Raw genomic sequence first — 25,121 nt, forward strand, 5'->3', positions numbered from 1 at the left:
AGCCGTTTCTACTCCATGCTAATTTCTCCAAGTTCAGAAATCAGCAGTAGTAGCTATTCACTTTTCTTTTTCTTCTCTCATTTTGGTTTTTTCAAAACGGTTTTTCTGTGTAGCCTTGGCTGCCCTGGACTCACTCTGTAGACCAGGCTGGCCTTGAACTCACAAAGATCCACCTGCCTCTGCCTCCTGAGTGCTGGGATTAAAAGCATGCGCCACCACACCCAGCTTGCCCCTTTCTTGATGTCCCCTAGTCCTTGGAAGGGCCACTATAGACGGCTCATTTAGAGCTGACCACTCACTGGTCACTAATTCTCAGTGCTTTCAACAGTTACGGGTCTCTGCAGTAACTGACAACACTACTCATGTATGAGTACTTACTCATGGTACTTAAGTACAATGGTACTTAAAAGGCCATTTGACAGGCACATCAGGTACATCTGCTGCTGTTCATCAGGATGTCTGGCACATCACTGGTCCAGTTTACAGACTACTATCCCTACTACAAAGTAATTTCTAGGGCTTGGGTCCCTTTTCTTAGCCTCCCATTCAGAGTGCCAGTAATTTGCTGCGTTCCTGGCTATGCCCATGGGCAGTTTTCCTGGCACCATGGATACTTTCATCAGGGTTTTAGCTATAGGAGCAGCTTGAGGATGGGAAAGAGCACTTCATTACCCTAACTCAGAGTGGGCAGTATCAAGTCTCCCCATTGTTCCCTTTGGCAGCATGCAGCGCTGAACGTGGACCTGAACTGGTAGCCCCTATAAGCCTCATTTCCACCTCTCAGCGCTGGGGCTACAGGCATGTGAGTACAACGACACATGAGTTTTGGGTAGGTTCTGGGCAACAAACTCCCTTAACCCTGCTGAGACACTCCCCAGCCGCAGGACCCATTCTCTAGAACAGCAGGCAGGAATGGACCAGGAGCCTGGGGTAGGGAAGCTGTGAGCACACACTGGATGGGGCTCAGTTCTTACCACCAGCAGATAGAGGCCTTGTAGATGTAAACAGGGCCAGAAAGAGGCAAGAACAAACGTGACCAAGGACAATCAGAAAAGCAACTATTTTGAATTGCTTTAATTTGGATTTTACAGAAACCTGATTGAAGTATGTTAAGTTCAGTAATAATTTCTACAAAAATGTACATACAATGCCAGAATTACTTAAAAGCAACTAGTATCACATTTTTTCTTCAGAAAAAAAAAAAAACAGAAAACAAAACATGCATTAATATCAACTGCCACATGTTGGCCCAAAACATCTCTACAAGAAGAGACGGCCCAATAGTAAGAAAACTAGCTGTGAACAGGTACAAAAAGAGGTTTTCTGGTTAACTGGGGAACCTTTCTTAGGCAAGTCCTTCAACACTGGAGATCAGTACTTTTACTGCTTACACTACCACTGAGCCTTGGTTCTGACTTGTCACAGGCAGACAGGAACTTTTTGGTAGTTGAATCAGACAGCTGCTGCAAAGATATAAACTTTAAGGACACGCTGGTACATGGAAACCACAACTTTCAAGTTCAAAATATCCTCAGTCTTGAAAGACCCCCAGGCTGTATGCACCTGAAGGTTTTAACTGAACCCTCTCCGGGAAGCCAGCTCAGTGCACACAGGCATTGCCTGCAGCAGGGAACCTTCCAGTTCCGCAGGTCAGTCTTCACAGGATCTGTTATTAGGATGCTGCAGGCTGTCTACATGTGATCTCCTGAGGCCTCATTTGTGGGCTACTTGGTATTCATGCATACAACTGCTTCGTACACAAAATTATCCACACCAACATGTGACCTAAAATGGCCTTAATGTACCTCACAGCGTGCTAAGGAAGACCCTGTCCCCCCCTGAGGGTGCAACTCAGGGCTTTGTGATCAAAAGGTTTCCACAGAGTGAGGGAGCTTTAAAGAGTCCACACCATCCAAAAGATTTCCATCAAACGTGGGAGGTTTATGCAACAATCCATGAGCATCTTCAGACTTGTGGGGTGAGGGGGCTATGCAGCTGTTGGGACACAAAATCTCAACATGTGTGCAGCTGAGGTCTGTGTCAGGAATCTTCAGTCTCTTCCAGGGCTGTCACTGTCCCACTCACTGCCACTAAGGTCAGCATCTTTGCCTTTAGTACAGATTCAAGGGAAAAACTAACTTACTGGGGCTCCAATAACATTTCCCTAACACAGCAGTATGAAAATAGGTCCATTTTAGCATATGCTTATGCATATCCCTGATCATGTAAGAAAGAGAAGGACTCTAACACACCCACATGTCACTGGGTGGGGTCATCATTTTTAGGCAGCAGCAAAGGGACTTGTATTTGAGTGGATATCCCGGAAGCCCTGGGAGCATTACAGTACTGATGCTGATGTTTAGGGCCAGAAGAATGGTGGTGAGATTTCACTTTCAGTTCATCATGGAAATGCAGAACAAAGGCTTGCTTCCTCAATCCTGCCATGAGTCAACCTCCCTGCTTCTAAGAGACACCAACACCACACCACCAGGCCTGGCTACTCTGAAGGCTGGGCCATAGAAAAGTCCCCACATCCCTTCAAGCCATGATCAAACCTCAAAAGCAGTGAGAGGACTCGCAGAGCAGGCTTGAGGAAGCTTTGAGCCAAGGCACCATGATTGTGGGGGCAGCCGGGATTGACCCCCACAGAGGTTCAGGCTGACAGGAAGAGGACCTGCAAGACACAGAGGATCCAGAAAGCAATAGCTCTGAGATTACTCATGTGGAAGTCATGGAGCAAATTGCTAAAAAAGAAACCAATTTGCTTTCTGAAGATCAAATCAAAAGCCTTAAAACATAAGCCAAAAACTCCTGGGTACCCTGGACAGAACAGCCGAAGTCTACAGAATGAATGGGTCAGAATGATGCTTGCTGAGAGGCCGACATAAATGCTGTGGCTACTGTTAAGAAGCAGGAGCGAGACACCACAGGAGGATGGGAAGGGAATCAGGTGTGACACGGGTCTCTTTATTCCGGAGCAGTGGCATTTTCGTGACGCTGCATGAGGAAGCGCGGCCCTCCACTCTAGCTGCAGTAATACTGCAGCCCATCCACTCTCCTCCTCTTTTTTGACTGAAATTCTTCAAAGAACTGCTGGATATCTTCTCTCTTCACAACCTGTTGGTGAAAAGCCAACAGCAACCAAAGGTCAGCACTCACAAGGAAGCACAAGAACCCCCCTGGTTAATTCCAGAGCCAGAAATGCTAGCCTGGTAACACAGTCTGCAAGTTCAAGGCCAGCCTGGGCTACCTAATGAGTCTCAGTTTCAAGAAACACAAAACCAAACAAGAAGAATTACAGGAGGCCTCCGCCCACCCACGGACGACATGTGGGTAAGCTCGCTGCAACGGGGGCTGTGCACACCTACGCAGCCAGCACTAGGGCAGAGAACACAGGATGCCCTGCAGGGGGCAGTGTCGCTGACAGGAGCGGCAGATTTACAACTTGAAGTAGTTTTTACCAAACGGCCACCGCTTTCCCTTCACAGCAGTGGGGTAAATCCTAAGTCAAACCACATTTGACAGAGGCCTCTATATCCTAATGTGTAGTTAATACCATCTTTTTACAGAAATGCTCACTGAGGCTCACAGAAGCTGACCAGTCACCCAGCCAGGCAGCAGAAGAAACAGTGTCAGACCTAGTGCTGCCCGTGAAGACACTTGTCCCTGTCCCATGAGTCATCCTAGTCAACCTAACTGAACAAAAGCAGCACCTATCTAACAGGGCCACTTCAAGAGCAGACGAGCTACCGTCTATGATGCACAGGACACCGCCGGTTCTCATCAGCACAGCTTTCCTTCAGGTCTGCACAGCACAGCAAAAAACCAAAGTCTGTTCTGCTGTAGGTCTGTGCTTTCTTCTTTTTGACGCAGGCTTTCACTATACAGCCCCGGCTGGCCCGGAACACAAAGAAATACACTGATTCTGCCTCCCAAGTGCTGGGGATAAAGTGTTGTACCACCATACGCAGCTTAGATTTGTGCTTTCTTCTGCACTGATGGGGAAAAATATCTTTCCTTTAAAAAAAAAAAATTCTGCCTTGAGTATAAAAAAGATGATTGCGCTATCAACAGAAAAAAGGTTAAAGTGGAAACCCTCCAAACCAACTCAAAATTTGGAGACACTTTTAAGTTATGGCAGAGGACTTAAAGCACTATATATAAACATGTCTGTAATACTAGCAAAATCAAAAATAAGCAGTTAAGAGCACTGGCTGTTCTTCCAGAGGACCCGGTTCAATTCCCAGGACCCACATGGCAGCTCAGAACTGTCTGTAAGTCCAGCTCCAAGGAATCTTGACACCCTCACATAGACATGCATGCAGTCAAAACACCAATGTACATAAAATAAAGTTGTGTGTGTGTGTGAGAGAGAGAGAGATAAGTAAATAAGACCACAAAAGAACATGGATTAACTAAGGTAAACTGGGACAACCCAGCCGTGAGTCTACTGCAGGTATCACAAGACACAGATTTCTGCATCTATTGTAAAACATGGAGTTACACATGTGTTTACTGGTAGGAAGGAAGCATGGGAAGACACAGAGTGAGGGGAACAGAAGAAAAAGCACTTGAATGCACACCAGCAAAAGGAGCTGCCCTATCTTAGGCTACAAACATTAACAGCAGGCAGGCCATAGAGAACACATCCCCAGGCCCTGGGGCAGGAGACCTAAGCCTCCACAGTCACAGGTAAATTCTGGACCCCTGATGCCTTCAGTCATATTTATGTATTTATCAAGGGAGCACTTGTACAAAGGTTAGAGGAAAACTTTCACACGCGTTTTCAAGCAGGTTATCAAACCTGATGGCAGGTGCCCTTACCCACTGAGCCACCTCACTGGCCACCCAATTTTTTAAAAAGTATTATTATTTTAGGTGTATGGGTATTTTCCTGCATGTATGTCAGTGCACCATGTGTGTTCAATGCCCATAGATGCCAGATAAAGTAGTGAATCCCCGAGTTACAGTCAGTCAGGAGCTGCCATGTAAGTGCTGAGAATTAAACTCAGGTTCTCTGGAAGAGCAATCGTCCTAACTGCTGAGCCATCTCTCTGGCTCCCCAAATATTTTCCCCCTTTGGAGACAGGGTCTCACGATATAGCCCTGGCTATCCTGGAACCCACTAATAGAATCTGCTTGTCTCTGCCTCCCAAGTGCTGGGATTTAAAAATTACATTTTTCTGTTCTTTTAAATCATCACATCTGATACAAAATTTTCTATGTATATATAATTTCCAATTTGTAAATTGAAAAAGACATTATCAGGGCGAGTGCCAACAGGATAGTAAGCAGAAACATTGTCACTAGACCCAGGTAGATGCGCCTATAGTAATGGTCCCAAAAAAATCTAGAATGGCTCCAACAAAAGGCTATTGGGCAGCCATCTCGTTAAGTCTTTGGTACTGGGACCCCAGGCTGGAGATCCTGAGGTAGCCAGCCTATTGAGCACATCCCTGCCTTGAGCTAGCAGCCTGGGTTACTAGTGAATGAGCTACTGGCTCAGAGACACCTGTGTGGGGCATTCAGGCAGAGACGACTGCCCACGCGGTGAACGGATTGTGTGTGGATAGCTTTACTTAGCCAGGACAGCTGCTGCCAGAAGCTGGCTATCAAGTTGAATTCCCTCAGCTCATTTGCAACTGTGCCTTTGTTCTCTTGTGTTTTGTTTCTGTTTCTGTTTAGTTTCCCAGTAACTATTCCTTTTGGAAAAAAAAAAAAAGACATCTATTTTTTTCTAATATGATTGAGAGAGACAGAAAGTAGAGCGTGTTCTCAGGTGTGTGAGACACACACAGAAGCCCTGGGAGCATGTCAGCTGTCCTGCCGAAGCACTCTGCATTGTATTCCCTTGAGGCAGGATCTCTCTCTGGAGCTGGAGCAGCTAGTGGCCAGGACGGCCCTGAAACCCCCTGCCCCCGCCCCCACAGCACTGGGGTTACAGATGTGTGCAATTATGCCCAGCTTTTTGTATAAGTTTTGGGATGTAAACTCGAGTCCATGAGGGTTGCACAGCAAGAGCTCTTACCTGCTAGGCCATCCCCCTCTAATAGGATTTAAGACTGAGTGAGAAACTTAATAAAAAGCACGGTGACCACAACTACACAGCATCAGTTTGTGAGTCTGGCTCTAACTCCCCAAGGGTGTAGGGGTTGCAGAGGTTATACATGAGGCAAAGCCCCACCCACCCATGACACGCCTCAGTTCCAGCAGGAAGAAGTTCAATTAGAGACTTGGCAGCAAAGAAAGCACAACTGTAACCACCAGGGTGTGGCAAGTAGGGCTAGCTCTAAAAAGCAAGATGGGAGCTGAGCACAGGGCACACACCTCTAACCCCAGCACTGAGTCCAAGACAAGTGGATCTCTGTGAGTTCTAGGCCATCCTGGTCTACCAGGGAGTTCCAGGCTAGCCACCACTACAAAGTGAGACTGTCTCAACAGCAACAAAACCAGAACCTTTTGGGATGAGACCCTTTTAATCTGTCCAGAAACCCAGAGACATGGACTCCTTTATCCACAGGGGTGTTCAAGTGGACTGGCACAACTGCTCCCCAGGCCTCACGCAGCTGCCTTGATCCCAAGTGAAGCAAAGCCCTAAGCATTTAAAGGGACAGTCTCAGGCCATGGAGACAAAGAGGAAATTCCTATAAATTTATCCAGAACTCTATTTTAAAGCGTTACACATCCTACAGTGATGGCAAAAGCGTAGACTATTTATTGGTGCTGGAGAAAAGGCTCAGTGCTAAGAGGCAGGCCGTCTTCTAAGGACCCAGGCTTGGTTCCCAGCACCAACATGGTGGCAACATGCCTATAACTCCAGTTCCAGGGTATCCAACTCCCTTATGTGGCCGCCTTGGGGTCCAGGTGCGTATGTGGTACACATTCATACATAAAGGCAGACACTCATACACACGTGCCACTGCATCCAGCTTAAAAAATAAAGTCTTAAAAAACAACAAAATGGCCGGGCGTGGTGGTGCACGCCTTTAATCCCAGCACTCGGTGGGGGCGGGGGGCAAAGGCAGGCAGATCACTGTGAGTTCGAGGCCAGCCTGGTCTACAAAGCAAGTCCAGGACAGCCAGGCTACATAGAGAAACCCTGTATCAAAAAAACAAACAACAACAAATGTATAGATGTAGTAAGCAAGAGAATGTTTCAGCACATGATGGTCAGAGTCGTCCTAACTCTGGGCCTCTCAGAACCCTATTTTTTTTTTTTTGTTTTGTTTTGTTTTTGTTTTTGTTTTTCGAGACAGGGTTTCTCTATGTAGCCTTGGCTGTCCTGGACTCACTTTGTAGACCAGGCTGGCCTCGAACTCACAGTGATCCGCCTGCCTCTGCCTCCCAAGTGCTGGGATTAAAGGCGTGCGCCACCACGCCCAGCAGAACCCTATATTTTAACTGTTTCTGCCAAGTCATCTTCCCATTCTCCTCCCCAGGATCAGAGTCAGCAGATTCCTCCAATAACCCTCCAATATAATCAGATTCTGTGTGACCGTCCCACCCACATTAGAGATGGTAAGTGTCTGGTTTGAACCCCTGCTAGCCCCAACACAAGCTGGAAAACCTATCTGCTTCTCCTTCCCTTAACCCCTCAACCCATCCCGCAGAGAAAGCCCTCGGCTAACACATCATCATCTTTCATCTCCAAAGTTCAGGCAACCCACCGGTGCCTGCCCAAGGGCTCAGCTTTTGACTAGATAGACAGACAGACAGACAGATAGATATGTACGATCCCAGCTCCTAGCTGACACATCATCACCCCTCATCTAAAATCCATTCAACGTCCTTGCCTTAGTCCAGGTGAATGATATCCCTGGCCCCATTCCTTGGGACCAGGGAACCACCTGGGAGCATCATCTTATAAACCTGCCTTTATCTACTTTTTTTAAAAAAGACTTATTTATTTTATTTATTGCATATGAGTGCTTTATCTGCAGAATAGGGTATCAACAGATCACATTATAGATGGTTGTGAGCCACCATGTGGTAGCTGGGAATTGAACTCAGGACCTCTGGAAGAGCAGGCGGCGCTATTAACCACTGAGTCATCTCTCCAGCCCCACCTTTATCTACTTTTAATGTGGCCTAAATTACATTGGAGGAAAAGCTATTAGTAAGGATCCCTGATGTTTCACTGTCCCCTACTGATCCTTCCTTGGCCTGCCAATACCCCTGTAAGTAGTTTCTGCATTAAATTTTCAGCTCCTCAATCAGGCATTGTGGTAAACCATTGTGATCCCAGCATTTGGGGAGCTGAGACAGGCAGCTGGAGAATTTCAAGCCAGCCAAGGCTACATGCAAAAATCCTGTTCCAAATTACAAACAAAGAGGAGGAGGAGGAAGATGGAAAAAGAAAAAAGAAAGGAAGACTTCAAGTATTACATTTATGTTGCACAATTTTGTGGTGGGGGAATAGGGTTTTGAGACAGGGTTTCTCTGGCTAGCAGCCCTTAGAGATCGCTCTGTAGACCAGGTTGCCTCCCAAGCCCTGGGATCAAAGGCATGAGCCACCATTAATCTTTTGTTTTCTCCCAAAGATTTATTTATTATTATGTATACAGAAGACGGCAGCAGACCTCATTCTAGATGGTTGGGAGCCACCATGCGGTTGCTGGGAATTGAACTCAGGACCTGTGGTGAAGCGGCCAGTGCTCTCAACCTCTGCGCCATGTCTCCAGCCCAATCTTCTTTTTCTTATCAGTTTTGTAACATTAAAGAAACACACAATGAGCCGGGCAGTGGTGGCGCACACCTTTAATCCCAGCACTCAGGAGGTAGAGGCAGGTGGATCACTGTGAGTTCAGGCCAGCCTGGTCTACAAAGCAAGTCCAGGACAGCCAAGGCTACACAGAGAAATCCTGTCTCGAAAAACCAAAAAAAAAAACAAAAAACAAAAACAAACAAAAAAAAAAACCAATTTATTCAAAACTAAGAAAGCCATGACTAAGGTTCTTTAACGCAACATACCGTGCCTTCATCAGCAAATCTCTTCAGGTAGTCTTTCAGTTCAGTCTTCAAGTCATTGTATTCTAAGACAAATCACAAAAAGTCCTTAAGTTCACACAGGCCATACACTTTTAAAAACAAAATATTTGCCATTTATATCAATGTTTTCTTAGTTAAAACCCAGAAAAACTTGTTCTCTTTTCTCTCAACTCTGGGCTTCCTTCCTTCCTTTCAGTATCTGGGTCTTTATGTTTAATAAGAACAAACCACCTAGAAATCCCCTCACTTTGTAAGTGCCAGCTGAGACCTCTGAAAAAGGATCCCAGCGTCTCAGCAAATCAAGCCCCCGAAGTAACATCAGACAGCTTTTCCCCCCTTTGGTTTTCAGAGACAAGGTTTGTCTCTGTAGCCCTGGCTTTCCTGGAAATCAGTCTGTAGACCAGGCCAGCCTCAAACTCTGCCTCTGCCTCCCAAGTGCTAGGATTAAAGGTGTGTGCCACCATCACCGGCAGCATCATAGATGAAGAATCTCTTAAACACAGTCCCTATTGCTGAAAAACTTTTAGTCAGGGTCTCTGAATGTGTGTGTTTTTGTGTGTGCTCTTGCATGCATATAATTTCACCTAAAGACTAGTAATACATGCATATGAAAATATTAAAATGAAGCTTGTATATCAACTAAGAAAAAACTTAAAAGTTTTCAGTCTAATAAAGGCAAGAAAATAACTGAACTGTTTACAGATAAAAGAGAAATAATCAATGCTATAAAAGGGACACAAGATCATGGGATCTAAGTGGAAAATGGCTGAGACTGGAACACTGAACTGCCAGAAGATGCTGGGGTCCATGGCTTTCTGTGAACTCTAAAAGCTGCCACACATCCCAAAGGGAGATATGATGCTCAGTGACGTCCTTTTAAAAGGATAAATCACTTTTCCATTGTTATTCTGTGTCCAGATAGCTAACCTTAATTTAAATAGTACATATTGTGGTTTCTTTCTTTCTCTCTTTTTTTAGACAGTGTCTCTACAGAGCCCTGGCTGACCTGAAGGTCACTATGTTAGACCAGACTTGACCTCAAACTCACAGAAATCCTCACGTCTCTGCCCCTCAAGTGCTGGGATTAAAGACATGCGCCACCACACCTGGCAAAACTGTGGTTTCGTCTTAAACGTTATTGTAGCATGAAAAGCTAATGAGCCATTAGTAATACCAACTGACTATTCAGCATTATTAAAAATCAACCAGTAGTTAAGGTCTACTACAGAGTTCTGATTTCAATTTTTGCTTCATAATTAGAAACAGATGTCTATTATCTTTATACACTCTCCTTATGGACCATATTTACCACAAATGAGCTCCACTTGCTGGACTCTGTTCATGCTGCTAAGGGTGTCCATTAAAGGGTCACGTCTATCAGCTGCCTGGTCACTCTTGCCTTTGTTCTCATACGCCAAAACTGTATCACATTCATCTGTCAGGAACAGGACGTCTAGTTCTCCATACATTTTCTTTTAAAAAAAAAAAAAATTCAGTGTCCTCATTTAGAATGTCATTTTCAGAAAGTAAAGTTCAAGAGAGTAACAACTCCATTCATTTTAAAACTCATACCTAGAAAACAGTGAGCTCCGCAGTTGCCTATTGAATTTAAACTTTTGGCCCAGGTATTTTTCAGAAATCTTCTAACTTCCACAAGACATCTGGTCTATGTGGTCTGAATTTAAAATCTACTAGTCTACCAATTGTCAGGCCCTCAGGTTTCTGAGCAATGCTGATACAAATAAAAGAACTGGTGGGTTTTCTCCAAGTAATTATTCTTATGTGCAGGGGCATTTGCCTGTGCACTACATGCAATGCTCACAGAGGCCAGAAGAGACTATCAGATCATCTGGGACTGGAGCACAGACATTTGTGAGCCTCCATGATGGTGCTGGGGACTGAGCCTGAGGCCTCTGCAAGAACAGCAAGTATGCTTATCCACTGAGCCCTCTCCAGCCCCATGCTTTCTACTAAACTTGGCAGAAAGTATGGCATACTCCCTATTTTTGTCTACAAGAACTTGGTCTACAAGTGTGACTTCATCAACTTGGCCCATAAAAAATTGCCTGACACTCACCATACAGTCTCGGCAGATGCACAACCTGCTGCGCCAGTTCAAGGGCCAATAGGTGGCAGCATCTTTCTTCACAGACTGCTTGGCCTGGAGTTCCTGAAGTCTGCAGCCAGACTGCAGCTCAGTTTTGGTGGTTTCATTCTCAAACACTGCCTGAAATAAAATTGAAATTTGAAGTATGAGTCTTTGTATTTTTAAGTTAAAAGAACATAATTTATCCGCCGAGTGTGGTAGTGCAGGCCTTTAATCCCAGCACTGGGAGGCAAAGGCAAGCGGATCTCTGTGCATTCCAGGCCAGCCTGGTCTACAAAGCAAGTTCAGGACAGCCAAGCTACACAGAGAGACCCTGCATCCATGTCTGTGCACCATATGCATGCCTGGTGTCCAAAAGGCTGTAAGAGGGACTGGAGCTACAGATGGTTGGTTGTAAGCAACCTTGTGGGTTCTAGAAGAGGAACCCCTGATCCTCTGGAACAGCAACCACTGCTTTTAACCACATGCCCAGCTCTCTCTCCCTTCTTTCTCCCCCCACCGCCCCCCCTCTCTCCCCTCTCTCTTTTTCCTCCCACCCCCCCCCCGTGTGTGTGTGTGTGTGTGTGTGTGTGTGTGTGTGTGTGTATGCAATTATCTTCCTCAATCAACTTCTCCACTTTATTTTTTGAAACAGGATCTCGCTGACCCTGGAGCTCACTGATTGGCTAGAATGTCTGTCAGCAAACTCCAGGGATGCTCTCAGCTCCAGCTTTCCAGCCCTGGGATACAGGTGCATACTGCACCAGGTTTTGTCGTTGAGACAGGGTATCACTATATAGCTTGAGTTAACCTGGAACTTGGTATGTTGACTAGGCCAGCTTCAAATTCACAGAGATCAGCCAGCCTCTGCCTCCTAAGTGCTGGCATCAAAGTGCCATCACGCCCAACCTGGCCATTTTGTTTTTTCACATGGTTTACTAGAGAACTAAAGTCCTCACACTTGTAGGGCAAGCACTTTACCAGCTGAGCCACCTCCTCAGCCTTTTGTCATGACCCTGGGGATCAAACTCAGGCCCAAGCACTCAGCTGACTATGCCTATCACTCTAGCCTTAATTTTTTTTCTTTTTTCTTAAGATTGATTGATTGAAGAGGGCACCAGATCACATTACAGATGGTTGTGAGCCACCATGCGGTTGCTAGAAATTGAACTCAGACCCTTTGGAAGAACAGACAGTTCTTTTAACCTCTGAGCCATCTCTCCTGCTCTTCCAGCCCTTAGTTTCATTTCGTATATTATGTGGCCTGAACTTCCGATACTACCTTAAAGGAAGACTCAGAACTAGAGCTGGTACATGGTTCGTTATTCTGCTCAACTTTAACTTCCTTGCCAGCATTCCTTCCATGTTCTGGAACATTCTCTTTCACGGTGCTGTCGTCATGGCCTCCATTTTCAGGCTTGACAACATCTTGATCAGGCATTCCATCAACACTCAGCAGCGGCCCGCCATCTTCAGCAGATGCCCTGTTGACTGTGGGTCAATGACACACAACACAGGCCTCTCAGACCAAGAAATCACTCTGTTAAAATACATCAGACTAGGAAAAAAGGCAACCTGACTCTCTGTAATAACAAAGGAATTAGCGCTGGGGTGGGGGCGGGGGTGGAATCCCAGCACTTGGGAAGCAGAGGCGGATCTGTGTGAGTTTGAGGCCAGCCTGGTCTATAAGGAAGTCCAGAACAGCCAAGGCTACACAAAGACACTCTGTCTCGAAAAAAACAGAGAAACAAAACAATACCAAAAAAAACAAAGGAATTAGCATTGCTTTTTAACATTATGCCTGCAAAATTCAAATAAATGATTCATTAAGAAATATTAATCACGGTCAGCCGGGCGTGGTGGCACACGCCTTTAATCCCAGCACTCGGGAGGCAGAGGCAGGCGGATCACTGTGAGTTCGAGGCCAGCCTGGTCTACAAAGTGAGTCCAGGATGGCCAAGGCTACACAGCGAAACCCTGTCTTGAAAAACCAAAAAGAAAAAGAAATATTAATCACTACATAAGCACTTTACATATAACGAATACACTCCAGCTGCTAAAAGAAGAGCTAACTAAAGAAACGAGGCAGTGGGAAGGTGTGGTGGAAGTTTTGGTATCATTAAAAACTCAGTTATGTTACGGGGGTTTTGTTTGGGTTTTTGTTTTTTCAAGACAGGGTTTTTCTGTGTAGCCCTGGCTGTCCTGGACTTGCTTTGTAGACCAGGCTGGCCTCAAACTCACACAGATCTGCCTCTGCCTCCCGAGTGCTGGGATTAAAGGCATGCACCACCACCCTCAGCTTTCAGTTATATTATGTAAACATAGTTTTGTTTTAATCCCAGGTGTGGGATAAGGGGCTGATTCAGACTGTCCACACAGCAGCCGACTATTTGCCTTGTGCAGGCTCTGAGAGGGGATCTTTACCAGTTGCCGATAGTTTAATTCTGAGGACTCTGAGGGGGAATAAATTCCAGAGCCCAGGGGTGAGGGATGGGAGCTCCAGAAGGAAGGCTTCCGCGCCCCGTCTCCCCCCAACAACCCTACAGCTGCAAGCTCTCACCACACTAACCTTCTCTCCCACGTGCTGCTGGGTGTTGGAAGGGACGAGAAGTGGAGAAAGGAGGTGGAGGTATAAGGAACCCAGATAAAATAGAGTACAGTAAGGGCACGTACAGAAAGGGATTTCACTAAAACCAGGAAACACACAATTCTGGAAAACAAAAGGTTTTAGTTGGGAGGAGAGCATTAGAAAGGATGGGTCTGCAGACCAATGGTAAAGGCGCTAACAGGGGTAAGGTAATGGTGATGCATCTAGGGCCAAGCACCTGCCAGGGAAGGTAAAGACAAAGAGCCCCCAGGCTGAGACATTAGGATGCGGAAGGCTTTGAGGCCAGCCTGGGCGACAGAGAAACCCTACTTGAAAAAACAAGCACCAGGGCTAGAGGAGGCTTAGAAGACAGCTCTTGCCCAGCATGTGTGAGAGTCAGGCTTTGATTCTTAGAGTACAAACAACTAAACAACCAATCCACCAAAGGCCAAAGAGAAAACCCAGTGGGAAATACATACAACTCAAGTGTCTGAGCTAAGCTGGATCTGGAAGAATGAACAGAAAGAGCTCTGACTGTGGCAACCTTGAGGTAAAGCCAGTGTAGGAAGAGATCTTAGACACAGCTATGCTGCTGTGGCTTTTGGAGTCAAAGTCCCTAAAGGTGAGGACAAGAAATTAATATGCACAGCAGAAAATATGTCCACTATTAAGTGGAATCAGCACACAGGGCACTGACTGATGACCCACCATGACAGCGTGAGATTGTACTCCATTTCTTGTGTGTGTCACCTACGTAGCATGATGTTTGCCATCTGCCATGGATGGATACATACATGTCCCAAACTTCATATGTTAAAAGTCAACCTCCAGGGGAGGGGAATAGGGTGAAAGTGGGAGGGAGGGAGGAACAGGAGGATACAAGTGAGGGAAAAACAATTTAGATGTAATCTGAATAAATTAATTAAATAAAAAAATGATTCTGGAAAAAAAAGTCAACCTCCAGTGCTGTGGTATTAAAAGGTATGGCTTTTAGAAGGTAATTAGGCCTTCCTACATGCTCTCTCTCCATGGCATGAAGACACACAGAAAAATGGCCTTAATACCTGGCCCCCTGACATTTACTGTCAGATTCAAGAACTGTAAGCAATATTTATCAACTATTGACAAGTCTAGGGCATTGTGTCACCACCCTAAAATTATCATGCAGACCCCTTCAAAATATGTCTTATACTTACCTACTTCCTTTATCTATTTATCTTTTAAAGCCCCAACCAAACACTACCTTCTGCACTTTGTCTAACTCTGTTGCATCAATCCTCTGCTTCACAGTGTCCAGTTCACATCTGTTCTTGGTAGGCTCCAACTAGTCTAAGAGCAGTGGGTGGTAAAGGGCCATAGCTGGAGGTTTCCCAGATCTCGCTAAAGTCCAGTTAAAAACAGCTTCTAAAAATTCTGGTTTGAGGGCCTGGAGAGATGGCTTAGAGGTTGAGAGCACTGGCTGCTCTTCCAGAGGTCCTGAGTTCAATTCCCAGCAACCACATGGTGGCTCACAACCATCTGTAATGTATCTGGTGCCCTCTTCTGGTGGGAAGGAACACGTGCAGACCGAGCATTGTATACATAACAAATAAATAAATCTTTAAAAATTCTGGACTGAACACACACATTTCATGAACACAAATTTGTGCCACATCAACCCCACAGAAACACTCACCTGCCAACTGAGCAGCGTAAGCCCACAAGAAAGAACAGCGCTTCATACAAGCCTGGCACACCATCTCTTGGAAATCCCCACTCTCAGGGGGAATGGCACCAAGATGCTGCGGAAACAGAAAACCAGATGTTTCCTGCAATCTCCAAGTCCTCTAACATGCCTGTCGTTTTATAAACAGATACTGCAAAAGCACACTGATCACATCTTTATCACCGGGAATGTAAAAGAAAACAGAAAAAAAAATTTTTTTTGAGACAGGGTCTCACTATGTAGCCCTTGGAAGGCTTGGGAACTGCTACATTTACTAGACTGGCCTTGAACTCACAGCTGTCTGCTTCCAAGTCTAAGATTAAAGGTGTACTCTTTGACCTAGTCAATGAGCCATTTCTCAGCCCCATTTATTTGCTTTTTAGACAGGGTCTCAAGTAACTGAGGGTGGCCTCAAACTCCTGATTTTCTCCCTCTACCCACCAAGTGCTAAAACAACAGGCATCTCCCATCATGCCCCACAGGACACATCTTAAATGGTCAAAGTATTCCTTACCCTGCCATGGAACCAGTCTTCACAGACCACACACTGAATCATCTCATCTGGAACCTGACAAAAAACATTTTGTTAATGATTGTTTTGAATTTTAGGACATAGAAGTAAATCTGGCCCATGGTAGAATTAAATAAATAAGTAATTCTCTAGCAACTCCATGAGAAATCTGTCCATGTAATAAATGCATTCTACATGAAGTAGCTTGCAAGCAATTAGCAAAGCTCCTTGGTATCCACTACTGGAAAAGTTACACACCAAGAATAGACTGTGTGGGATGGTTCCCCTTATCTTCGGCTTTCATACCAACTGGGTAACACCTTAATGCTTTTCTGTCCCTGTACTTGGTGTTTCCTTAAGAGACAGACAGACAGACAGACATAAATAAGACACATGATAGACAGAGTTTTGTTTTTCTTCCTGCTTCTCAATATATCACTTTTAGGGCGGGGATCGTTTCAAAGGTACTATAAGAAACATTCCACCCCATTGTTAAACTATCCAGTTTGGGGCTGAGGAGACTACTCAGTGGCTAAGAGCACTTGGTGCTCTAGCAGAGAAGCTGGGTTAGTGCTCCAGCACCCATGTGACGCCGACAACTCCAGTCCTAGGGAGCTGATCCCCTGATGGTCTCCACATGCACCAGGTACACCTTGGTACACCTACATACATACAGGCAAAGCATTCTTAGACATGAAATATATCTTAAAACACGTTTTTAAGCCGAGCATGGTGGCGCACACCTTTAATCCCAGCACTCAAGGAGGCAGAGGTAGGTGGATCTCTGTGGGTTCAAGGCCAGGCTGGTCTACAGAGTGAGTCCAGGACAGCCAAGGCTACACAGAGAAACCCTGTCTCAGAAAACAAACAAAAAACCCACAGTTTTAAAGGAACTAATAACAAATGACCTTATTTGTCATGTATTACCCTGGCAAATTTTCAAAGACCTGAAACTATATAAAGTTTATAAGAGTGTTCAAAAAATTTGAAGGGATCCCAGCACTTGAAGCCAGTTTGAGGCCAGGCAAGGCTACATAGTAAGACCCTGTCTTGCTTTTCTGCCAAGCTGGCACTGAAATCAAAGAAGAAAGCTTCTGCACCTCACAAAGCTGAAGCCAAGGTGAAGGCCTGGAAAGCCAAGAAGGCAAGGCAGAAAGTTGTCTACGACAAAAAAAGAAGATCACATATCACCCACCTTCCTGCAGCCCAACACCATGCACTCTGGAGGCAGCCCCAAAACCATCACAAGACAGGAGAACCAAGCCTGACCACTACACCATCATCAAATTCCCCCGGCCACAAAGCCAGGCATGAAGAAAATGGAAGACGGAAGCACACTAGTGTTCACCGTGGATGCCAAGGCTGACAAGCAGCAGGTCACAGAGGCTGTGAAGGGACTCTCTGACACTGACGTGGTTAAAGCCAATACCCCAAGGAGGCTCACAGAGAGAAGGTGAGGGGGAGAACTGGCAACTGATTGGCAATCTAAACTGACTCCAGCTGGCTAATTCTAAATATAAACTTTTTTTTTCACCATTAAAAAAAGAAAGAAAGAGCCGGGTGTGATGGCACATACCTGTAATCCCAGCACTTGGGGAGGCAGAGGCATACAGATCACTGTGAGTTCAAGGCCAGCCTGGTCTACAGAACGAGTCCAGGACAGCCAAAGCTACACAGAGAAACTGTCGGGGTGGGGTGGGGTGGGGTAAAGCTGGGCATTGTGGTTGCAGCACTCAGGAGGCAGAGGCAGGTGAATCTCTGTGAGTTCAAGGCCTACAAAGCAAGTCTAGGACAGCCTTGGCTGTTGTTAACACAGAGAAACCCTGTCTAGAAAAATCCCAAAGCAAACAACAACAAAAAGAAGACAAAGAAGAAGAAAGAAAAAGAAAAATACTATTAAAATAACTATTACTGGCTGAATCCTTCTGGCAGTCAGGATCACAACGTTAAACACAAATAAACATCCCTGGACCGACCAGCAGCTTTGCCTGAGCGCTCTACAGTTTCATAGCTATCGATGTGCACTGAAGCTTTCACAGTGACCATCCAGACAGTGCGTTCTGCTATAGAAGCACTTACGTTAACTGGCCTGTGGCAGCTACAAGACAGGCTTATAAGCTTTCTACTCTTTTCTTTTTGAGACGGGGTCTCCCTATACAGCCCTGACTGGCCTCGTCTCCTTATGTGGTTCAGGCTGAACTTGACCCTGTGACTGCACTCCAGCCTCCATTTCCTGAGAGCTGAGACTAAAAGTATGCGCCACCACATCCAGCTGCATTTGTATCCTGATTACTATGGAAGCCGATCTAGGACACATGAGTATAAACAAGCTGGCTTCAGAAGTAAATGCACAGAATAATCCTGGAATTTTGCTTACACTTGTAATTGAAATTTTAAAAGAAGCCTATTTGCATATTTATTTTCTTCACAAAGGAAAGAAACAGAGGGGGGGGGTCCCTTTCTCAAGAAAGGAAAGTCTTCCCCAGTATTTTATTTCAATAAAAAACAAAAAACAAAAAAAAAAACCCTAAACCAAACAGTAACAACAAAGCCCCAGTTCAGTTCTAAAGCCACCTGAGTTTATTTAAACTTCTGATTCTCTTACCTCATCTTCAGGATCAGGATAAGGTCTCTTACAAATGCAGTATAATCCAAAAAAGTTGTCATTGTACTTATTGCAAGAATTTACTTTTGATTTGTCCTGAAAGAGAATAAATCTCAGTACATATAATAGTCTAATATTAGGTATAATCTCATGCACCATAAAATTTATACATTTAATATATCTCTGCATTAAAGTATCTTCCTGCAAGCTAGTCATTAACTTTCAAGCAACAAGAAAAAAGATCACTAATGGACAAATACTTTTTCAAGCCACAGAAACAAAAAAATACCTTATTTTCTCCATCTGCTTTGCAGCAATTGGGGGATATTTAACATATGCATACAACAGATCAAAATTAATCATATAACCAGCTTATGTGAACTGACACTGGCCTGGGATTTCAACACACTTCTTTTTCTTTCTTTTCTTTTTTTAAATAGTTTTTTCAAGACAAGGTTTCTCTGTGTAGCCCTGGCTATCCTAGAACTCACTATGTAGACCAGGCTGGCCTTGAACTCAAGAGATCTGCCTGCCTCTGCCTCTGTCTCCCAAGTGCTGGGAATACAGGTAAGCAAATGTCACTACACTTGCCTTCACTTCTTTTTTTTTTTTTTAATTAATTTTAATGTGTGTGTGTGTGCGCGTGCATGCACAAATGTATGTGCACATGAGTGCAGGTGCCTGTAGAGGCTAAAGGAGTCAGATCCTCTTGGAGCTGGAGTTACAGGCAGTTGTACCCATGAGACAGGTGCTGGGAATGGAATCTCATCTGCTGAACCATCTCTCCAGCCCTCAAGACATTTCTTTAAATGCAAGTGTGAAAACCAAGACTTCCAGGTTACTAGGGGGTAAAAAGGTAATTATCAAAATTAATCATAAACTTAAAGGAGAACATGGAAGTTTTTGCAATTATTAATGAACAATTCTCTCTTTCTCTTGCAATTTTCCCATGACTTCTCTGAAAGTATAGTTTTGTTTTGCAGGCAGCTCTTTATAATTACTGTAGCTCTTCATCTAGTCACACGCTTTGCTCTAAAAGCTTCTCCACACAGAGATGACCAACATAAATAAAAATCAGCTTAGAAAGCATCTCTTCCCAGACCTTTAATATTAACTATAATGGCCGGGCGTGGTGGCGCACGCCTTTAATCCCAGCACTCGGGAGGCAGAGTTGGGCGGATCGCTGTGAGTTCGAGGCCAGCCTGGTCTACAAAGTGAGTCCAGAACAGCCAAGGCTACAAAGAGACCCTGACTCGAAAAACCAAAAAAAAAATAATAATAATAATATTAACTATAATGTATACAGTAGACTCTCAACAAAGTATCTCATTTTTCCAACCAAATAATACTCAAGAATATATACTCAAGAATACTCAAGAATAAATATTTAGGAAAATATTTTGCTTTTTACACTTTGGTAAATACCACCCTGAGCTCATTAAGTGCATTTTAAAAATTGTGTGTGTGTCTCAGATCCCCTAGAGCTGGAATTACAGGTAGTTCTAGAAGCTGGAAAGTGAACCGGATCCTTGAGAGGACAGAGGTGCTCTGAGCTAGTGAGCCATCGCTTCAGCTCCCAAGGACATTTGTAATCACAGTGCTTACTTACAGGAAACAATTTGCATTCCAAATTTTTAAACTTGCTGTTTCCACAATCACAGCGAAAATTCCTATTAAGAAAAAAGGAAGAACATATATTTAAGTTTTCTTTTAAAATTACTCTTTCAGTACTAATCATTGCTTCCCTTTCTAACTCATTTCTAGAATCTGGCCTTTTTCATGTTCATGTATCTTATTTGGAGTTTTCCAACAACAAAGACTTTACAATTAAAGACATCAGGACACATAAAAAACAAATAGCTTTATTGCTCTCACGCACAAACAACTGAAATAATGAAAGAAAAAGATAAGTAATTTGAGCTAGTATCCATAATTAAAATTTGAAAAGGCCTATGGAAAAACCATTCCCTCCCATATTAACTTTTACCAACACACAATTACTCTGAATGAAAAGCAAGATGAAGCAGGCATTGTGGATGCAAAATATAAACATTTAGAAGACACTCAGCAACAACCCTACCTTTTTGTGTATAGTTCAAATAGTTTATGACTCCCATGGCATTCATAACTGCAAGCTAGACAAATCCCTGCTGGTTCTTCTCCCTCTGGTGTGCAGGTACTACAGGCATACAACGCTTGTCTCTTCACTGAGCCCTGGAAGATCAGCCAAATCAAAAACATAGTTGTTACAAACTCCAGATCTATACTGATGATTGGTTTTATGTGATTTTTTTTTCTTTTAGCAATAGGAAGTTTAAATCTGTGAATAAGTTGATCTGTTTAATCATCAACATATAAAGGTGACTTGCTTTAGGAGGGTACTAACACTTCTGGGGAGGGAGAGGGGTGTTTCAAGACAAGCCCTGGCTGTTCGGGGCCAGGCTGCCTCAGACTCAAGAGACCCTCCTGCCTCTGCCTCTCAGTGCTGGGTAAGTCATGTGCCACCGCCACCACCTGGCGCACATTTTTCATATTAGAAAATGCTTATAATCCAACCAAAGAGGAAAACTAGTGCATGGAAATAATCATTTTCACTTGGGGGCGATGTTTCAGGGGCAGCTGGAAGAGTAAGCCAATGATGCCCACTACTTACTGTGTGATAGTGAAGAGAAAAAGGGAGCGTGCACTCCACAGAGACAGATTAAAGCAGCGCACGCACAGGGAGTACTATTCTGTCAAGTTACCTGCAGACTTAAAGTGTTTAAAAATGAAAAGCTGGAGGAAAAACAGCCAAAATTTAGAAATGTTGGTAAGGGGGCATACGCCTTCCCAGAGAGGGGATCATAAGGACACAACATAATACCTGGTTTTTTCTGTAGTCTGTGGGGATCGAGCACAGGCCCTCATGCTGGTGCAGCAGGGGCTTTACTAAGCCCTCTAGCCAGCCCAACTACACAAAATTTCTATTTTACTTCAATACAGAATCTGTAGGACCAGACTGGAGAGATGGCTCCGAGGTTAAGAGCACTGGCTGCTTTCCCAAAGGTCCTGAGTTCAATTCCCAGCAACCACATGGTGGCTCACAACCTTCTATGAGATCTGGTGCCCTCTTCTGGGCTGCAGGTGTACATGCAGACAGAACACTGTATGCATAATAAATAAATGTTTTTTAAAAAGAGCACTAGCTGCTCTTCCAAAGGTCCTGAGTTCAATTCCCAGCAACCACATGGTGGCTCACAACCATATATAATGAGATCTTCTGGCGTGCAGGTGGATATGCAGGCAGAACACTGTATAAATAATAAATAAATACATCAAGAAGGAGGAGGAGGAGGAGGAGGAGGAGGAGGAGGAGGAGGAGGAGATGATGACAACTCTGCAGGACCAGTGCAAGATAGCTCTGTGCTTGGTAAAGGCTCTGGCTTTGTGAGCCTGAAAATCTGCATTCCATCTCCAGAAACAACATAAAGGTAGAGGAGGCAACTGATTCCACACACACTTTTTAAAAAATACTGAATCAAGCTGAGGTTAGAGAGATGGCTCGAGGTAAGACTCATACTGCTCTCACAGAGAACTAGCATTGAGTTTCTTTTTTTGTTTGTTTGTTTGGTTTTTTGTTTTTTGTTTTTTGTGACAGGGTTTCTCTGTGTAACAGCTCGGGTTGTCCCAGAACTCGCTCTATAGTCCAGGCTGGCCTCGAACTCATGGAGATCCATCCACCTTGCCCCTGCCTCCCAAGAGCTGGGATTAAAGGTATGCGCTACCGCCACCCAGCCTTAACATTGAGTTTCTAGTATACATGTTAGGCAGCTCATAACCCCCTTAACTTCAGCTCAGGGGGATTAGACTCCTGTGACCTCAAGGGCCATGTGCACTCACACACATATCCACACTAATAATTATGGCCAGCACTCAGGAGAGAGAGGCAGGCAGAACTCTGAGTTCAAGGCCAGCCAGGTCTATAGACTGAGTTCTGGGTCAGCCAGGTCTACACAGAGAAACTCTATATTGAAAAACTAAAAGAAAATAGTAGTAGTAGTAATAGTAGTAGTAAATATTGAATGTCTATACTTCTAGAGATGTAACTATTTAAAAAACAAAAACCTAAGCCAGGCACAGTGGTGCACGCCTGAAATCCCAGCACTTCGGATGCAAAGGCAGGCAGATCTCTGTGAGTTCGAGGCCAACCTGGTCTACAAAGTGAGTCTAAGATAGCCAGGGCTACACAGAGAAATTCTGTCTCAAAAAAACAAAACAAAAACAAATAAACAAAATAACAACAACAACAAAAACCCTAATACCATGCCTTTATAAAGTCCTAGCCAAGTAGGGAGGTGGATCTATGTGAGTTCAAGGCCAGCCTGGCCTACATAGTGATTTCAGGCCAGTCAGAGCCACACAATGTTACTGTCTCTAAAAACGAAGCCCACTGCCAAGCATGGTGGCACACACCTTTAATCCCAGCACTTGGGAGGCAGACAGATCTCTGTGAGTTCGAGGCCAGCCTGGTCTACAAAGTCAGTCCAGGACAGCCAGGGCTACACAGAGAAACCCTGTCTTGAAAAAAAAAACAAAAAACAAAAAGACCCTATCTCCAACAACAAAAATGTTTAGTTAATATAATTTATGAAGATAAATATATTCATAAACAGCTGGCATACAGACTTAGGATCTTTCTTTCCTTCTTCCAAGGAAAGTGGGGCAGTGGCTGGTTAGCAGTCATTCGGTCACAGAAAGAGAAAGGAAAGGAAAGGACATGGCTGGTCCTGGATTTCAACATCAGATCAATAACAATAAAGATAAACAAATATCCCAGCACTTGGGAGGCAGAGGCAGGCAGATCACTGAGTTCCAGGGCAGCCTAAAAGCGAGTCCAAAACAGCCAAGGCTACACAGAGAAACCCTGTCTCGAAAAACAAAAAAATAAATAAGGACGAGATTGTTTCTTGGTATGGTGGAGATAAACTTGACGGAAAGTGCAACTTTCCAGCTCAAAATATCCTCAGATTGGACGCACTTTAACTGAGCTCTCTCCAGGAGGCCCGCTCAGTGCGCACAGGCACTGAGTGAGGAAAAGCATAGCTAGAGGCAAGGACATCTGGGAGAGTCCAGAGTGAACAGGACCCTGGGGGCCCTGTGAGCAGAGGGAGGGAGGGAAGACAGGAGTCAGGGTAGCCAGGTGCAGCAGCCAGAAGGCCTAAAAGAGAGCTGGGTAACCAAAATGGTTGCTGGATAATTTAGGAAAGAACAGGTGGGGAAAGGGTAGTCAAGCCCCAGGGCTGGAGAAGTTTGGCCAAGTGGGGGGTGGGGATGGGGGGAATGCCAGCCAAGGAGGGCCTTCGAGGGGACTGAAGGAGGTAGGGAGAACCCGGTGGCCAGCAAAAGCTTTGGTAAGTTAAATAGTCACCTTAGTGGGCTTTGGTATGTTAAATAGGCACTCAGCCCTTTGTCCCAGGTTTGAAATCTAACAGGGATCCTTTATAAGGGTTGAACTTAAATCCTTTAATTTAAGTGGCCATTCTGTGACTATTTCTGGAATACAAGATTTATTCAACAATCCAACAAGTTTGCAGTGCAAAGCCAACTTGGTCAACGAAGACAAATGGTATTATGGCTTCAGCTCACACCTCACAGTAACTCCAAGTCTCTTCCATCCTCCCATCTCTAGTCTTCCGCTGCACCCATAGGCACAGTTAGCCTGTTTCCTTCCTACCCACCCTCCTTCACTTTAGTTCTTAGATGTACGGCATTGCGTGCATCTCAGCCTCCCTCAAACTCTAGTTCACACGGTCGCACAAACGCCAGATCCATTTCTCCTCTCTTGGCTTTCCAGGGCCACCTGATATTCTGGGTCCGATCTATTCCAGAGGGAGAGGGGGGTGTCACACACAGCACATACACTGGGAACTTCACTCAACCGGAGTAAATAAATAAATAAATAAATAAATAAATAAATCGCCAGTTAGCAGTTTAAGACCGCAGGAATGTCCAGATGCCCACCCTCATGGAAGATCTTCCCACCCGGCCCACGTTCCCTTTACCTTTCCCCGTCCGGAGCACAATTAACATTCTTTTAGGGGTGGGGAAAGCGAAGCGAAGAGTATCTGGGTTTAAGAGGTCACGAGCATAATCTCGTGGAAAGCAGGCCACAACTGGAGGGCAGAGCCGCTGCTCCACGACCAAAGCCTGCAGAGTACCAAGGGCAGGGCGGAGGGAGAGAGCCCTGCTGGCTACAAGCCGCAGAGGAAAGTGGAAGCCGAGGGTGAAGGACCGCCCCGGAGCGAACCCGGCCGCAGCCGGCGGGAAGCTGGCAGAGCGGCGAGAGCAGCCGGGCCGTGCGCACCTGCGAGTAGGAGCACTTCTCCGAGTCGCTGCCGCCCAAGACGGCGCACGCCTCATTCTCCAGCTCCTCGTCCTCCTCGAGCACGTCCACCAGCGACACCACGGGCTCCAGCTCTGCCTGGCAGCCGGCGGGGCTCTCAGCTCCGGCCATCCTCAACTGTCACCAAGCTCCGCTGCGCAGCCCAGGCGGAGGCGGGAAAAGTGGCCGCCAGGGGGGTCGTGAGGAGGCGGGGCCTGAGCGCCAGGCAACCAATCCCATAGATGAAGATGGAAGAAAATGGGCGGGGCGACTCCCAG

The 25,121-nt window shown here is 45.2% G+C and overlaps 1 protein-coding gene across 1 annotated transcript; it reads right to left on the reverse strand.

Annotated features, from left to right (window-relative positions):
* Positions 1 to 1,059: 1,059 nt before the first annotated feature.
* On the reverse strand, positions 1,060 to 24,975 carry UBR7 (ubiquitin protein ligase E3 component n-recognin 7; the record flags this gene model as incomplete). Its single annotated transcript, XM_084792475.1, has 11 exons — positions 1,060 to 3,117; positions 8,971 to 9,032; positions 10,298 to 10,460; positions 11,066 to 11,215; positions 12,357 to 12,565; positions 15,337 to 15,442; positions 15,881 to 15,934; positions 18,483 to 18,578; positions 20,092 to 20,152; positions 20,563 to 20,696; positions 24,826 to 24,975. 11 exons carry the CDS (start codon positions 24,973 to 24,975, stop codon positions 3,025 to 3,027), a joined length of 1,278 nt encoding a protein of 425 aa, XP_084648601.1. The 3' UTR covers positions 1,060 to 3,024.
* Between the last annotated feature and the right edge of the window lie 146 nt (positions 24,976 to 25,121).

The sequence above is a fragment of the Acomys minous genome (genome assembly GCF_964271855.1).
Source record: "Acomys minous genome assembly, chromosome: 8".
NCBI lineage: Eukaryota > Metazoa > Chordata > Mammalia > Rodentia > Muridae > Acomys > Acomys minous.